The sequence below is a fragment of the Anolis sagrei genome, chromosome 5 (assembly GCF_037176765.1).
Source record: "Anolis sagrei isolate rAnoSag1 chromosome 5, rAnoSag1.mat, whole genome shotgun sequence".
Taxonomy (NCBI): Eukaryota; Metazoa; Chordata; class Lepidosauria; order Squamata; family Dactyloidae; genus Anolis; species Anolis sagrei.
The window spans coordinates 158,028,397-158,046,696 of record NC_090025.1 but is presented as its reverse complement, the minus strand read 5'-3'; the positions used below and the strand labels follow the sequence as shown (position 1 = coordinate 158,046,696).

General features: G+C 37.5%; 1 protein-coding gene across 4 annotated transcripts in view; it reads right to left on the bottom strand.

The window, feature by feature from the left end:
• The window catches only part of CNOT4 (CCR4-NOT transcription complex subunit 4), a 74,166-nt gene that overhangs the window by 40,353 nt on the left and 15,513 nt on the right, over nucleotides 1–18,300 (bottom strand). For 3 of the 4 annotated variants that reach the window (XM_067469150.1, XM_067469149.1, XM_067469151.1), the window contains exons 1-6: nucleotides 13,686–13,940; nucleotides 8,024–8,221; nucleotides 4,555–4,641; nucleotides 3,262–3,363; nucleotides 2,449–2,574; nucleotides 909–1,033 (exon numbers count right to left, since the gene is read on the bottom strand). In XM_067469150.1, the coding sequence (XP_067325251.1) occupies nucleotides 909–1,033; nucleotides 2,449–2,574; nucleotides 3,262–3,363; nucleotides 4,555–4,641; nucleotides 8,024–8,221; nucleotides 13,686–13,859 (812 nt within the window). In that variant the 5' untranslated portion in view covers nucleotides 13,860–13,940. Of the gene's footprint in view, nucleotides 1–908; nucleotides 1,034–2,448; nucleotides 2,575–3,261; nucleotides 3,364–4,554; nucleotides 4,642–8,023; nucleotides 8,222–13,685; nucleotides 13,948–18,300 lie in introns of those variants that run through there. The other variant, XM_060777226.2, reaches the window with a different exon arrangement.

The window sequence follows — 18,300 nt, the reverse complement described above, 5'->3', positions numbered from 1 at the left end:
CAACATGGCATAACTGAACCCCAAACAAGTATCTAGAGAGCATATTTGAAAAATAATTTATAGTAAGGAAATTTATTTGAAAGGAACTAATTCTTATCTATCATTGATTACTAAAGCCAGGAAGTACTAGTGTTGATTTGAAAAGAATTTTCCCACACAGCTCATTCCATTGTGACAATGAAAATGATAGCTGAAGGTGATGACAGTTAGAGGAACAATTTAACACAAGAGATAATCTGCAAACACAATGTTGGAGTCTTAATATTGACACCAGTTTTGCCACCCAATTAAGGTGTTCCAGAAATGAACCAGTGAAGTGGTCTTATTAAAATGGCATATAGGCTGTGTTGCACTGTCTCAACCCACTACAATATACTGGAGCACAAATGGCAAATGGATGCACAATTTGATAAGGTGCTAAGAATCGGAACATTTGCATTAACATTACCTTTGTATTTTTGATGAAATGTTTATGGCAACCTCAGCTTTCAGAAAGACTAAACCATTCTATTCACAGCAATGTGGTGTTGTATTTTAAATGAGTAATTCTGATATGCTGCATTTCCAGTCAGAAGACAGATCTTGCTGATAGTACAAGAATACATTAGAATAGTAGAGATCCTCTGTTGAGCCTTAACTGAACTTAGACTGAATCTCCAGACATTATCAATAGGGGTATATGTAATGAGATGACCTTTTTCACCATATACCTATGTAATAGAAAAGGTAGCTTCAATTGAACTAAATACAAATACAAGTAAACAAGGGAAGTAATCCAAAGGAAGCAAGATGTTCTATGTAACGCTTTAAGCAGTACAATGGTGAAGCAGAAAGCTGACTGAAAAGAAAAACATGGGTTTAATACAGGGTTAAAACACTGGCATAAAACCTGTATTTATGCATCATACCTCTGTAGTGAAGTCACTTTGTTCTTGTTCTTGTCAACCGCATTTGTAGACAACTGAAGGAAGTTGGGATTTAACTTATATAGTTCTTGTAGTAATTTCTGTTCATATTCCTGATGCTTGCCAGCCTGGGGTGAAAACATGTAATAATCTAATGTATCCTAGTAATTTAAGGTGAGCATTCCACAACAAATTAGTTTATCATAATCAAATAATAAAAGCTTAACTTGAAGTGCCCATCTGTGGATTCAAAAAAGTTATTTTAGGGCAGTGGTTCTCAACTTCTGAGTCCCCAGGTGTTTTGGCCTACAACTCCCAGAAATCCCAGCCAGTTTGCCAGGTGTTAGGCTTTCTGGGAGTTGAAGGCCCAAACATATGGGAACCCACAGGTTGAAAACCACTGCTTTAGGGTAATCTATTCTTTACTTCTTCCCAAATCTCCTGAATCTGATAACAGTACTGTTTTTTTATAAGAGTGAGTCACACTCCTTTTGTTGCTTCCAGAAACAGAAATAAGGTTTGTTGCAAATTGAATTAAGACTTTTCTAATTTAAATGAAAGCTTATTTCAGTGCAGTTTTTGACAACGACCATATTTCATATGTGAACGATGGAATTCCCATTTCAATTACCACAATATGTAAGCTGTTAAGTTACATTTTAAAATTACTTTAGACCTAGCAGTGTTATAGTTCGGGCCCCCTGGTGACGCAGCAGGTTAAACCACTTAGCTGCTGAACTTGCTGACTGAAAGGTTGGCGGTTCGAATCCGAGGGGCAGAGTGAGCTCCCGTTGTTAGGTCTAGCATCTGCCAACCTAGCAGCTCAAAACATACAAATGTGAGTAGATCAATTTGGCGGGAAGGTAATGTCACTCCATGCAGTCATGCTGGCCACATGACCTTGGAGGTGTCTATGGACAATGCCAGGTCTTCAGCTTGGAAATTGAGATGAGCACCACCCCCAATAGTTTGACATGACGACTTAATGTCAGGGAAACCTTTACCTTTACTATGTTATAGTTCAGATTTTCCCAACTTAGTCCCCACATATCTGTCTAACTATTATAAACCCTGAGCGAACAGAGCAACCTGAGAACATCAGGTTGGAAAAGATGGTTCAACGGGTTCTGCATTGTTTCACAAAAGGGAGACCAATTCAATTTGTGGAGGTTGGTGCAGCAAACATCATCGAGGACAGTTGGAACACAAGTCTTCCATAAAATGGCAATAAGAACATGAACTACTACTTCTCCTGGCTCAAAACATGTATATATTTGAAATGATGCTTAACATTCTTTATTGTGTTTCTTCTCAACCCTGCTCTGGTCATCTCCATTTTACAAATAAGGAACAGACTAAGATAAAGGATTAATACTGATTTTTTTTTTTTTTGCCAGGCTCTAAGTTCCCATAATGGTGAATTTAAGCTATAGATTATCATTGTCGTTGAATGCCATTGATTAACCCAGAGCTGAAATTGTGGAATCCAAAACATCAAAAAATTGTGAGACAATTCTTGTTGCCGATTCACACACACACCTACCTGCATCTCTTCTTTTGTAAAACTGGCGGCTTCATCCCCTAGTTCATGTAGATACATACAGTCTGGTTTTGGACACTGCATGTTCTTCAGAAAGTAACTGCAGTATTTTGTGGTACCTAAAGATGCCTAATGGAAAACAAAACATGTTAAGAACAATAAAGGATACAAAACATTATACCGTGAAAATGAATCTGCTTCCCCAAATATCTTAAAATCCAGCTTTAGGTAATATAATGCTCAGGAATAAAATGGGAAGGCATTAACCATCACTACTTAAACACCCAGTCTCAGGGGAACAGCAGCAGCATTAAACCATGCAATAGAACTCCAGAGAAGTGTACAATAAAATTACCAGTTTGTATATAATTAAGAACATCAGTCATTAAAGTAAACTAAAACAGCAACACACAAAATTAGAACAGTAAGATCCCAGTCAGGTGAAACCTAAAACTCAGCAATGTGGACTGACTGTAATTCCCCAGGGAAAGATTCGGTAATTGGGGAGCTGTTGTGAAGGCTCCATCACAAGTCATTAAACCACAGTCCATGCCCACTGCTGTCATCTGGAAAAGGCATCACCACACAATTTTACAATATGAGAGAAGTACTTTTCAAGATAGAGTTTTATATCATTTAAGATTGTGCAAACAAGTATCAACATCATTAATTGAGTCCGACAGATGACAGGCAACCAATATTGTTATGACATACATTATGTTATGAAATGCTTTTTCAATGAAACTTAATTAGGATTACTATGCTTTTTCTTACAGAATTGAAAATAGTTACAAAACATAGAATAAGAAACATTACCTTAAGTGTTCTTCCATCTACCACTACATTATTGACACACTGTATGGCTCTGAGTGCATCTTCTGACCGGATGTAGGTTACATATGCACTTGCACTTGGCCCCTAGATTTGGTTCAAAAGGATTTAAGTTTAAAAAATAGTTCTTTAAGTACTTTAGAATTGTGTGAAGTTACATTATTTGTTCAATAATACAGAACTGGTTTTAAATACCATGAGAAAACATCTTCTGTTTCAACTTTCTACTTTAGCTCAATGGAAAGCAATTAATCAGGTACAGCCAGTAGAGAATAAAAGTGCTCCTGAATAACTCATTACTATCAAAATTTAATTTTAAAAAATCCTCTACAGTGTGAAACTGTATTAACATCATGTAGTAAGCAGCGTTTTAAGACGTTTCCTGACTCCTACACACCTTATGCAGTATCAAGTGAAAGGCCTGCAAATAACTATGTCTTGTACTTAAAATCCATCTTCTTCCCCATATGTAAAGTTTTACATCAACTAGAAATTATATAAAGCTTTGGGCATAGTGACTTTTGAAACTCAATTAAAGTGTATTCCTGTCTGTGAACTGGAAATTTTGTAGACAGGAGTAACATACAGCAGCATTTGCTATTGATAACCGTCTGATCACCATTTATAAAAAGTATGAATGCCATGGTTCGTTTTGAAAAACCCTTACTTCAAATTTAGATTTCTTTCTTCCCTTAACATTTTATTTTACATATCTGTTTCTTTTACTGTTAGAAATCCAATTGCTTAAAATAATACCTTCCTTTTTACTAACCAATTTGAAGGAAAATGGCACACTCTGAGATGAAAATAAAGCTAAACATTAGTATGGTATTCATATGTCGATCTCAATGTTTCGTCCATCAGTTTAATCAAAGTAAATGAATGTCATAAAGGCACATCTTGCCTCTTGAAAAACTATGTAGTCCATTTTCAGTACATGTGTACAAACAAAATGACTGGAATAAATCATGACACCCTTCAGGTTGGAATATGATTGCATATTTGAAAAGATTTGTATGGAGAAATGTAGCTAAAGAACTATTGCAAAGAAATGAGAGGATTCGGGCACGTGTCTATAAGGTAACTTCAAGTCATTTCAGTTTATTTTACTGGTAGGTTTTGAGGTAAAATTAATTGGTCTCTGGTATTACTACATTCACAGTAAAACAGCAGTGGAAAATTTGTCTGGAATGTTTTTAACCTAGTATACGCACACATAGAAACTATTAGTCAATTCTATTTATTCTCTAGGACAAAGTGAAGACGGCAATATCTTACCTGTGAGCCTGCGTATGATGTGCTGTTGTTGATTACAACTTTGTGTATTTTACCAAATTTCCCAAAATATTCTGGCCTTTTCAAAACCTGTATAGAATATGAATATAATTAATATAAATGTCATAACTGACAAGTAGCTTAAACAAAATTTACAACATTGTTTAAATTCTACTTGTACACTTTGGCAGCTTTGAAAAATTCTAATGAAAAAAATAAGAAAATGATGCTGAAATAAATTTTTACATGCACCAGTAATGGAAACATGCCAGACTGCTGTACCTAGAAAATTGGGGATAATGGATCATGACTTGTTAGGATCACTGACCATCGAGGTATAGATCATGAACTGTTAGGATCACAACCTAATTGGGGTAGCAGAGCTCATTTGGTAATAGATGACTGCTGGGCGTGTAGATATTTTGTTTCTGTTTGATGCTTTCAAAAGACAATGATACAAGCCGATTTTTTTTAAAGATAATTTCTGTTTACTGATAACATCATGTATTTAAACATACAAGCACATTACTTGTCAAGGGTTAAAAACTTCAGTAACGTTTCAGAGAGTCTGTATCTTGAACTTATAATCTTTAATAGTTTCTTCATAAACTATGTTGCTTTATACAGATTTCTTTAATAAGAGTTTATTTTCAAAATAAACACAAGCCTAAACAGTTTCTAACTTCCTAACATGAGCTTCTGCACTTTGACAGACTTCTATACTCAAGCTCATTCAATGTTCAACACACTTCTCTTAACAGTCATTTCTCAACTGACATTTCCTGTCATCCTGTTTAAATGTGAACATTCTAAACTGTCACTGAGTCAGTCACGTGACCTGCAGCCCCTCCCTCTGCTCTAGGTGTATAGAGATAATGAAACTGCAAATCAAGTAACACATATACTTCAAGTTATAAAACAACACATTACAAAACTGACAAACATCATATAGAGGAGGCTTGAGAAGGTTGCTTCCCCCGACATACCAAAGGTGAACATTTGAATAACGAAATTCTGTTCTGGATCTGAAAAACGGGATCATACTTTCATTTAACAGATATTCATTAGTTCCATGGAACCAAACAGTGCTAAAAGTATGAAACAATGGAGAAAAGGATATTCCATAAGATTGGTTCCTCAACTGAAAATCTCCTACATCTTTCAGTCATTCATATTTCAGCAAACAGATGAAGTCTTAGAAGAGGATTGCATATGTTGAATATAAATATCATGGAGGAAATTATAGGAGAAGGCAGTGCTTAATATCAAACCTCAAGCCATTTAGAAATGTAAGAAACATTTGTTGTTGTTCATTCATTCAGTCGTCTCCGACTCTTTGTGACCTCATGGACCAGCCCACGCCAGAGCTCCCTGTCGGCCGTCACCATCCCCAGCTCCTTCAAGGTCAGTCCAGTCACTTCAAGGATGCCATCCATCCATCTTGCCCTTGGTCAGCCCCTCTTCCTTTTACCTTCTACATTCCCCAGCATAATTGTCTTCTCTAGGCTTTGCTGTCTCCTCATGATGTGGCCAAAGTACTTCAACTTTGTCTCTAGTATCCTTCCCTCCAATGAGCAGCCGGGCTTTATTTCCTGGAGGATGGACTGGTTGGATCTTCTCTCAGTCCAAGGCACTCTCAGAACTTTCCTCCAACACCACAGCTCAAAAGCATCTCTCTTCCTTCGCTCAGCCTTCCCTAAGGTCCAGCTCTCACATTCGTAGGTGACTATGGGGAATACCATGGCTTTGACTATGCGGATCTTTGTTGCCAGTCTGATGTCTCTACTCTTTACTATTTTATCGAGATTGGACATTGCTCTCCTCCCAAGAAGTAAGCGTCTTCCGATTTCCTGGCCACAGTCTGCATCTGCAGTAATCTTTGCACCTAGAAATACAAAGTCTGTCATGGCCTCCACATTTTCTCCCTCTATTTTCCAGTTGTCAATCATTCTTGTTGTCATAATCTTGGTTTTTTTGATGTTCAGCTGCAACCTGGCTTTTGCGCTTTCTTCTTTCACCTTGATTAGAAGGTTCCTCAGCTCCTCCTCGCTTTCGGCCACCAGAGTGGTGTCATCTGCATATCTGAGGTTGTTAATGTTCCTTCCAGCAATTTTTACCCCAGCTTTGCATTCATCAAGCCCCACACATCGCATGATGTGTTCTGCATACACATTAAAAAGGTTGGGTGAGAGTATGCAGCCTTGCCGTACGCCTTTCCCAATCTTGAACCACTCTGTTGTTCCGTGGTAAGTTCTTACTGTTGCTACTTGGTCCTTGTACAGATTCCTCAGGAGAGAGACAAGGTGGCTTGGTATGCCTATCCCACCAAGAACTTGCCACAATTTATTATGATCCTCACAGTCAAAGGCTTTAGAATAGTCAATGAAGCAGAAGTAGATGTTTTTCTGAAACTCCCTGCCTTTCTCCATTATCCAGCGGATATTGGCAATCTGGTCTCTCGTTCCTCTGCCTTTTCTAAACCCAGCTTGAACATCTGGCAACTCTCGCTCCATGTATTGCTGGAGTCTTCCTTGCAGGATCTTGAGCATTACCTTACTGGCATGAGAAATAAGGACCACTGTATGGAAGTTTGAGCAGTCTTTCGCATTTCCCTTTTTTGGTATGGGGATATAAGTTGATTTTTTCCAGTCTGATGGCCATTCTTGTGTTTGTAAGAAACATAAGTCCCCTCAAATGACCAGCAAATGTCATCACAGTAATATGCTGCAACTGAGTATTCTTAAACAATTATCTGGTGGCATCAAACAAAGTTCTTGGGTTATTGTTTTTAAAGGAAAATTATAAAATGACTTTTGTAATTCTGGTACGGATTACCATGGCCAGAATTGTCTTCCCCGGGAAAACCTTTGGTGATATGGCAGATGAACCTTTTAACTATATTTCTAATAATCGCTACCATCTGATAATTCAAGGAAAAGCACCTCAAGCCTGAGAAGTTCCTTCTACAATATGACTATAGTGGCACACTATACATGTAGTCCCAAATCAACTGGTCCTGCCAATTAGCAATTTTTATGTCATGTCACAATTTAATTGCCACTCCCCCCTTTCAACAGTGAGACCTAGATATAATTTCTAGCTGCCTCTCTTAAGATGAAATAAAAATAAGAGACAACTTTTAATAAAATATCAGGTATATCACCCAGCAGGTTTACCTCAGTATAAAGCAGTGTGGGGGAAGACAGGATCATGTAACATCCCTATAAGTTAATATTCATGAGGCAAAATAGTATTTCATTAGCACCCTCTTAGGGAACCTACTCTCCAAATAGCAGAAAATGATCTCAGATGCTTATATTCCAATCATGCAAAGGACACTATGACTGGTACTAAACTCTACTCAGAGGTCAATGAGTCTGGACGAGAGCTTGTTTTCCAGTCACAATAACTGCAACAAACGTTTTGAATGCACTTGGTGGGTGTAAGGAGTACAAGTCTGGCAATTGCTTACCTCTGGATCTGCTAGGCGCTGGGACAAGCCTACTACAAAGACAAGATTCTTCTGTACTACTCGTACACTGGCCAGATGTTTACGGTTCTCTGATATCTTCTGTTTTCTCTCATTTTGTTTCTGCTTCTTTTCATTTTTTATCCTTTGCAGCTCTTCTTGGGAAAGTGGTTTATACACTGCTGGATCTTCTGGATATGGCTAAGGAGAAAAACAAGTGGAGAAATCTCAAAGAAGTAGAATTGGTGATGATTATTATCCTGCTTTTATTACTTCCCATAGCTTGCCATAGAAGGATAACATAATGCCTCCCTCAGTTATCCTTCTATGGCAAGCTAAACCTTTTTTATTCAGGAAGGCTTTTAAATAAGTTGGCTTGTATGTTTAATATTAAAATAGAATTAAACATACAAGTCAACTTATTTAAAAGCCTTCCCGAATAAAAATGTTTAGCTTGCCATAGAAGGATAACAGAGGGGGGCATTCTAGCCTACCTGGGAAGGGAGCTTGAGAGTTTAGGAGCAGCCACTAAGAAGGTCCTCTCTCACATTCCCACCAACCATGCTTGTGATGGGCCTGAGAGAAAGGCTTCTACTGATAATCTTAGAGCCTGGACAGGTTCGTACTAGGAGACACAATCTGCCATATAGCATGGACATGAGCCATATAAGTCATGACCAGCACTATGAATTGTGTTTGGAAATGAACTGGCAATCAGTGGGGCTATTGCAACAGGGGAGTGTTATGCTCCCTGTAGCCAGCCCTGGTCAACAATCTGGCTGCAGATCTTTGGATGAGTCGAAGTTTCCAAACACTCTTCAAAGGTGGCCACAAGCTGAGCACATGACAGTAATCCAAAAGGGAGGTGGCCACGACATGTACCACAATAGCCAGATCGAACATCTCAAGGAACAGGTACAGAAGGTACTCCTAGTCACCATAGGTACCTGGCCTTCAGGTTCAACAATGAGTCCAGGAATACCCCCAAACTGAGAGCACTCTAGAAAGCTCCCAGCTGCCGCATGCCTTTCTCCCTTGTCCTTTTGGCATAAGGATGTGGCGAGCTGCCGCATCCTTATGCCCAGAAGACAGATGAAATTTTGAGGGCCAGGCATAAGAGCTCAGAGGGCCATGTCTGGCCCGCGAGCCTTAGTTTGTCCATGCCTGATATAAATAATCTATTTCATCCAGAAACTCCTAGAGGTGGGGTCACCACACACTCCAATACTAAGTAAACCATTTGGTTGGATCCAGGTTAAGGTCCCTGCAATTACAGAGAGGTCTTACCCTTCTCCAGTTCTCTCGAAGTGTATATAGAGTTGGAAGACTGTGCTAAAAAGGACTGGCTATGAAGTAGAAAGATTCCTGAAAAATCAATCAGAGGATCTATTCAAGGAGACAGATCATCTAGAAGCTCTTTTGTGGTCAGTGTCTCTGCTCAAATTCTAGGAATCTTTTCTCTCGTCCTCTCATCTCACTCCTTTCAGCTAGGTTCCCATATCATAGCATGAGATGGGGATGAAAGAGCTGGTGAGGAGAGGATGGGGCAGAGGCCCAGTTACGAGTGTGTGAAGTTGTATCAAATCTGTAACTTGGTCACTAGGAGAAAATACTTGCTTTATGTATCAAGAACTTCAATCATTATCTGTTTCTTAAACCAAACGGTGTTTATTGAAATTATCTTTTTAGGACCCAGTTAAAAAATTGTACCAAAAATAATTCATCCTTGTTTCTATGGAATTATGTTAGAAAAGGATGCATCAGTGATCTATTACAGTTCCTCAAGGGCAGAAACACACAATGATGCCCACACCAACAGCACAGATCACATTATTTGTTTTGAGGGGTTTTTCATTCCTACTTGGAAATAATAGTCTTGTGTTTTGTGTATTAGGCTCAGTTGGAAGCTCAGTTCTGCTATTAGTATTGCAACCACAGCCCTGCTTTTCTATTTTTCAAGGCTTTTACCTTTAGTAAATCATTTCTATTCACTGCTTTCTCAAGAATCTATACCCCCTACGGTGCATACTTCATATATAAAACTATCAATAAATATGGTGATTTCAAAAGACATACAGATAGATATATGTTTTAGCCATGTGGTTTCTGTGAGAACTGTCAGACTTTGCTGACAATACATCCAACATTTCTCTGCCCCTGGAAAGGCAGGTAACAGCAGACAAGCTGATATTACCAATCTTCCCGTTACAGGAAGCTTGAATTGTTTCTGCAGATTAGGAAGAATATAAAGCATGGTTTGATTACTGTTCTGAGCAGTTTGCTACAAGCCTGTTTTTCCGAGCTGGCATCTGAAGGTATAACAGCTGACATCAAAATTGTAAGAGCAAGGACAAGATAAAATAGAACTGCAACACGCCACACAAAAACAGCACAAGCTATGATACCATAGTAATATCTTAAACTGTTACTTCTGTGTGACATTCATCTAAGCTTTCTAAGAAGAAAACTCACTTCTTACAGCCCCAGGGATTTAAAAAAACAGCATTAGGGAATTATACATAAGCATTTAACCTGACCAATGCAGAAGCTCAATTTGGAAGGCTATACATTGAAGGGTATATTCAATGGTTATTTATTGCATGTATATGGATAAAATGTCATAATCATATTATCGTATTGCAGAGAATTGACATAACATTTATTTAAAGTGGAATAATCTGTAGTATACTCTGAAAACAAACCAGCACTTTGAACAGAAGCATACACATTACTTTTTTGGGGGAAAAAACAATTTATGACTGGCTATTGATGGCAAGTAATGACTATTTAATCGTAAGGTCTACACAACACTGAAGAGTAGCTCATGCTATCCTTGTGTGTGCCTATCTCCCTTAGTGCAATCAAGAGATTCAGCAATTCTTTAATGCTTGAAGGGAGTAACTGTTGCTGCAGCTTATTCATGCTTAAACTCTGAACCCAAGTCCGTATGTACACAGAGAATAAGAGTTGTTATGTTAGTAACAATATCTGTACACGTGTTATGTATCTTGTATGTAGTTTTTTAAAATTAAGCATAAGTATTTATTGCTTTTACAATTACATATGTAAGAATCCAAGATGCTATAACAGCACTGACAAATATAAAGGAATCCATTCACATGATTCCTTGGCCTCTACGAAGATTAATCAAAAGTTAAGGATGGGACCACTGGCCTTACAATATTTTTACTTCAGCACTTGATTCTTTTATCTTCGTTTATCAAGTGAAACGTGTTCAATTCCGATCTGTTGAAAACCATACACAGCCTGACAAAAGTTTTGCAACTCAAGCATTCTTATCGCTAGCTATGTTTGGGAATACTGACAGATGCTTAAGTCTAACAAGAACTAAAGTACTGCAATTTGTCCAAACCTGATTTACTGCATAGTACTAACTGCAAAGAATTTCATTTCCAGTAGCATGACTGGATACTATCAGAAGAATACAAACTTTACACAAAATAAGGAAGAGCTAGCAGCTCAGAAGCTTAAAACAGAAGGAACGTATTACCTAGGTGAGAACATGGAAAATGAAAGTTTAACCAAACAACAAAAGAAATTATGCTTTGCATATATTTAAAGTTAGTAAAAAAAGAGCATGCAGATAATAGAAAAATTAAACCAGCACTCAACTTCACACTGATTTCCTCTCCCATTATACACATGTATCTGACATTTGGCTAATCATCTATTCCTGAACTATGTTATATTAGCTCTTGTTCTATCTTGCTGCAGCAAAGGGAATGATAAGAAAACAGGGATAATTTCATTTGCTTGGCAGAGAAAACCGCTACTATATGATACCTTCTCTTCCTGAACTGTGTCCAGGTGATCTCTCTATAAAACTGAAAATCAATGTTTTGCCAATGCACTGAAAATCACTCTGAGATCTATCTGTCTATTAATAGATACAAATTGCCTTGATTTATGTTACAGTATTTGGTAGACTTTCACAACTCCACACACTCAGTCATATTGCAATATTCTCAACTGCCCACATGAAATGCCAGACCTCAACTTTTGCAGAGCCTGTGGGCCCAGGATTCCTGCAAATGTAGAGAATGTATCTCTATCAGCTTTCTTGGCTCCTTCATCTTACTCTTCTTCACGACCTACCAGCCTTCCCACTCCTTGACATCACTCTGTTTGTATCACCCTTTTCAAACTCTTCCCCTTTCTTCTCCGCCTCCTGTTCGAAACAGAGTGTCTGCACACAGATGTTGTGCTCCTGAGTGTGTCAGGACTGCACTATAAATCGTGAAATAGTGGTTGGTGATGTTGAGGAGAAGGAGGGAAGTGGCTGAATAGCAAGTACATCCATTATTTCAGACATGCGCAGGGTTCCTTCTTTTTATGTATATTTATGAGATCATGACAGAGGGGAGGAAGAAAATAAGGGAAGCCCACTCTTTACTGCAGAGTTGGTGATGGAAATCTGGAGGTGGTTGCAAATCAATGGAGAAGAACCAAGTCCCTCTTTTCCCTTGGTTTTCATCCTTCCCTGTCCCATCCCCTTTCCCTTCACTCAGCTCTAGCGAGTGAGTGAAAAAATGCACTTACAGTCAGAACCAATCACTTTGCCAGTTTGATTTCTTTCCAGCAACCACAAATCTGGCCAATGACTGAGTGTGACTTAACTGAATATAGTTCAAGATGGACACTGGTGTTCTCAAAGTCCCTATTAGAAATGCCATGAATCAATGAAAATTAAATCCATGGATGTGGAGAGTAAACAATACATGCCAAATGTGCTACTATATAAGAATACTATATGAATTAAGCACCCACTCCATACATTACAGCAACAATCAAATAAAGCACTCCATCAATGTACTTTTGTAGCTCCTCCACACCACCTCCCACAACAGACTGAAGCAGGAGGTAAAAAGCTTAAAATGACTAAATCTGTACATGGATGGTGTCCCACAACACTGCGATATTAACTAGACCCATGACAATTTAACAAGGTAGATTTCACAAAATGAAGGATATGTGAAATCAGTAAAAGTAGACATAAGGAAACTATATACAATGGGCCCTTGGTAAGCATTGGGGTTGGTTCCAGGACACACACACATACACACATCCCCCCTCTCGGGAGATCTACATTTGTAGATGATAAAGTCCCATAGTATTTGATTTTTGATATATTTTCAATCTGTGGACATGGAGAGGCCAACTGTAATGGTCAAATGAGTAGAAGATTTGTACAGCATGATCTCCATATCCACAAGAGAGACATTCCAAGACCTCTTGTGAATATGATGTAGTTTGACTACACCAGAAGCATATAATAGAACCACACTGGTATACCTAGAGACTAAGTGAAACTGAATATGTGGGTAAGGGGATTGTACCATACAGAACAATATATTAGTCAGAACAACTTGTTATGCCATGAAAAACCTTCACCAGTAATAGTAGAACATATCTAAAGCAGTACAAATCTTTAAAAAAATCTCTGGACTGTGCAAAACATAATTTAAAACTTGGGCCAACACTTGTTATTCACTTAACTGAACATTCCTTCTTCATTTCCCAGTGCAATCAAAAATAAAACTTTAGTAAACAATGGAGGCATGACACACCATATTTCAAACAAGTTTTCATTTTGGGTAACCCTACTATATAATAAAATTCATTTGTATGTTCTTAAAACAAGTACCTTTCTACAAGCAGGGCAGAGCCCATTCTCATCTGTGCGAATACGATGCCAACAGAAGCGACATATCTGGTAACCACAGGTGCAAGGGAAAAAGTTTATGTCATCAATCTCCAGCGGCTCCATGCAAAGGGGGCATTCCACAGGGTCTTCCTTCGCATCTGGGCTGCGAGACATCTCTGTTTTCACACAGCAGCAAAAAAATATATAATAACTTAAGGGAGGAGGAAGGTCAACAGAGAAAATGAAGGAGACAACTGCAGATCTGAAAGACAAAAATAATAATGAAAGCCATTAGTATTTAATTTTTCCTAGAAACAATCACTTTCAATTGCTGAGATAAAAAAGAAGTTTATAAATAGGAAAATGTTTTGCATACTTTCATTTTCTATCACTTTGCTCAATTACACATGACCACTCTTTTTCAAAAGAAATCCAGCCCTACATCTTTCACATTATTTCCATCCTTACATAGCCTTCTATTCCAAATGAACTTTGAGAAAGTGATCAATCTATTCACATGAGTTTGTTTTGGAAGAGCAAGACCAAGTTTTCTGTCTTTATCTGATAATGGAGGAAATTACAAAAGGCAACAATGTTTTGATTTATTCTATTTATTGCCTTATATGAAGATAAACAAAACAACCAGGGTTCTGTTGAGATTAATAGAAATCCACTATAAAGGTCAGTCAATGAGGAAAACCTTAAAAATATATTTGTTCTCATCTAGTACATGATGGGTAATTTGAGAATACAGTAGTTTGTGTGTTGAACAAACTATGCATTCCGGGACCTTTAATGTAATTGGAACCCTATTTTTCTTATATGAAATGACATAACAGAATACCACAGAATTGCCCTGGAGGACCTAGAAAATGCTTAGAGAAATGTTCTTTCTAGTGGAACTTGATGAAAAATTGTGCTGGAAACCTAGAAAAAAACTTCTCTAGAAAAACACTTCTCTAGACATTTTCTATATCTTCCAGAGTGATCGTATGGTATTCAATACACTTTGTGTATAAATGAAACCCCATTCAATGAGCTTTCATAGTAAGAGTCTACCGTATTCCGTATTGTAAAGATCAAAACGGATCGTTGATCTGTGGATGTGATCTCACACATAACTATGTCAGTTATGTATGATCTTATACATAACTGGTCTTCAGCTTTCCCACCTCAATTAGGTCACTGACAGATTAGATCACTGGTGGAAACAGAAAGCTGTTGCAAGTTGACAACCCCACCAAATCCAAGAGAACAGGCTAATAAGAGTGGCCTGAAATTCCTGGAGAGGTACAACAATGTAGCAATTTTAGTCCTCCCCCAAATATAGTCAATATCCTAAATGTATAGAACTCAAGAGTTTTGATGCAAGACCATTTACAGTGAAAGACAAGAAAAATTATACTGTGTTATTTGCTTGTGTTTGGGGTGTGTGATATATTAAATCAGACTTGCAATTGTCAGAGAACATATAAACCCAAGCTGTTCCTGAGAAAGTTGGCCTTCATTCCCATTTCTTAACTTACTCCGATTGAAAAAAATCCGGAATACTTTGAAACCACAGTCACTGCGATCTCTTGTCACCAAGAAACAACATATCCTTCAGTCTTTCACCAGTTAGTCCGGATTGTGTTTTGCACTGGAGCCATGAAAGTCAAAGGAATATCTGCAGCTCTGCCACCACAGCTGAGTCAAAATAATGAGGGGCTATAGAAAATATGTGGTCCCAAAATGACCTCATAACTTCTATAGCCACTCCCCTGATCCTACAATGCAGAAGGGGAATCTCAAACATGACATTACAAGTGTTTTCTGTTTGTAGTTTTTTTATGCTGGATAGTTGAGGCATCAATACAATTTATCTCATTTCAAGAACGTAGGAATTATTCCTTAACTAGATAGCAGGTTTATGCTAAAACAATATTCAATGTGACCTTTTGGCAAAAAAGAGTCTTTGTTCCATTTGAAAATATTCATGTCCAAATCTGAATCACTAGAGTACCATGATTCCCCCCTCTGACTGCAACCTCAGCTGTACAAGGTAAACGGAGGACCACTACCAACACCAACTCATGAAAACAGTGATCACTTCAATAAATCGCCAAAAACATGAAAGTACAAAGAATATAAGTTCCCAGGCTTTACTCATTTAACAGAAAAATTGGTACCAGAAGTAACCATAACATAGGTACTACAAAAACAAACAATTCAAAATGTTTCTGCAAACTTTTTTTATATAACTAACAATATACACATAATAAATAAAGCAGCCAGGTCAGATGGGCCTTGCATAACTAAACATTTTTTTATTGTTCTAAAGAAGACCTGAGGTCATCTTCCAAAATGGATCTCAGGGATGACTTTTTCTTCCTCCCTTCTTCTGGATTTTCATTTTTATAGCTAAATATATAGAACTCTAGGGTTTGGTTTTCTTTTAACATGCTAGAGAAACTGGTTTGAGAATCTGTTTTGCAGTCCACTCATCCTCAGCAAGTGAGCCCAGAGGAACAGACAGTTGTATTTTACGGCATTGTTTAGTGAAGACATGCTGCAGAAGTGTAACATTGAAAGTCTATGTTTCTCCATCTTCTCAATGCAGATGATGCCTTAAAAAACTATAATTCATCAGATTTTCACTCTTAGAGGTTTTGTTACCTGGCAGTAAACATAGTCTGCATATTGCCCTCAAATTATCCCAGGAAGCCATTGCTATGATCAGTATAATTATCCAAGTGACATTACTGCTAATTTTTTCAACAGCTGCTCAATTGTAGTGTCCTATTAGTACTATTTGGTTGATCAATAACTTCAAGTGACACAAAAAGTAGAATTCATTAAAGCTGTATATTATGCTATATATCAGTACTGATCAAATTTCGGTTTAATACATTATTCCCTACTACCAATAATATTGCTGAATTTTAAAAAAAAATCCACCCTGAGGGAAGATGAACTCTTTTATGTTCTTAATCACCCTCCCCAAGTGATGAGCTTAGATTCATTTACATTACTTCGCATTTGCTGGCCACTTGGTAGATCTCAAACATTAGTAACATATAAAGCAGTTCCTATAAGTCTGAATCTGCTATATTTTAAAACGTCTGCTTCATTTATGATCACAATCTGCCTCTACTGGTTACAGAACATAATGAACAGCATAAGGAAAGGATTGAGTAGTGACTTCTACAACAAATAACACAGTCAATGATTCGTGAACACATCAAAGTGTTTGGAAATTAGAAATAAAAATAGGATGATTATCCTCTTCTGCATCGACAATTCAATATGAGACACTAACTTAAAATTGAGTGAGACTACACTGAAAAGATATGTTACAATTCTCATATGTGTAAAAGCCTAAGGTTTGTTCAAGTAATCAATCTAAAGAATATGATCAATATTTTAGTTTGGAACAAGTTCAGATAACTAGCTTTGCTTATCTAAGTGGTGGGAAAATGAATAATTAGCAAAGATATTTGACTATGATCTCTCATTTATTTGCATTTTAAATACAGTAATTCATATTTGTAGAATTTTGAGGTTCTCAGTGGGCAAAAGTAACTGAGTGTTACAAGACTGAATGCACATTTAAGCAAACACAGTTATGCTTATTGAACTGAATTATGCTATAAGCAGACAAATTTAAGATTTAACATGAAGTACTCAACATGCATTTGAAACAATTCCAAAATGTCTAAAATAAATTAGTTATTAAGCCTTTAAAAAAAGTCATTGCCCAGAACAATAATGGAGCCAGTATTACAGAATGCTCTTTATATTCTTCCGTTCTTCAAAGAGTTTAAAGTACCTTAAAAGGCACTGTTGTTCAGAAACACCCTTTGAGGTAGACTAGAAAATACAATCACTACCTCACTTTGTGAGCTTCTTAGATCAGAGGAGGTTGTTTTCCTGGCTGAAGTCCAATATGATCACTAATACACAAGCTCTCAAATAAAACTGAGTTGAAACCAGATTTCGTCTTCTGGTTCTGCTGATGACAATCAAGGCTTATCCCTATTAATCGCTGCAACACATGCACATATGTATCAAGTACAACATCCATGAACACACCATGCAGACCCATAAACCAGTTCTAGTTTTGAACTAGTTCATTCAGAAGTATCAGTTACTCCCCAGATACTATTTTTGGCACTTAGTTAAGTAACTGCTTTCTATCCAGCAAGCATCTACTATTATCAACTTCATTGACTCAGCACTCATAGCATGCAGCACAGCTTCATGAAGTGTAAATAAGCAAAAGAGTTGATCTTCTTTAAATATAAAATATTGTTGAAGATCGATTCTTATGCAAAAATAACAAATCAAGGGACATGGTGCAGCCTGAACGTCTTACTATGGAAATTGTGGACATAACAATATGATAAGGAGCCTTGTGTTACCAACTCAGATTAGACCTGCTATTGATCTTCATGCATGTTGCAGCCCTTCATTCTCATCACTGACACCTGTGGTCAAAGTCCTTCAATATTTTTGACTGGCAGGTGAAAGGGTTACCCATATATACTAGTATACATGTGGAGATTTTTTCTAGGTAAGAGGAAATTTGTCTCAATCCACATTTGTGCCATGCAAACATTAACATGCATGGAAACCT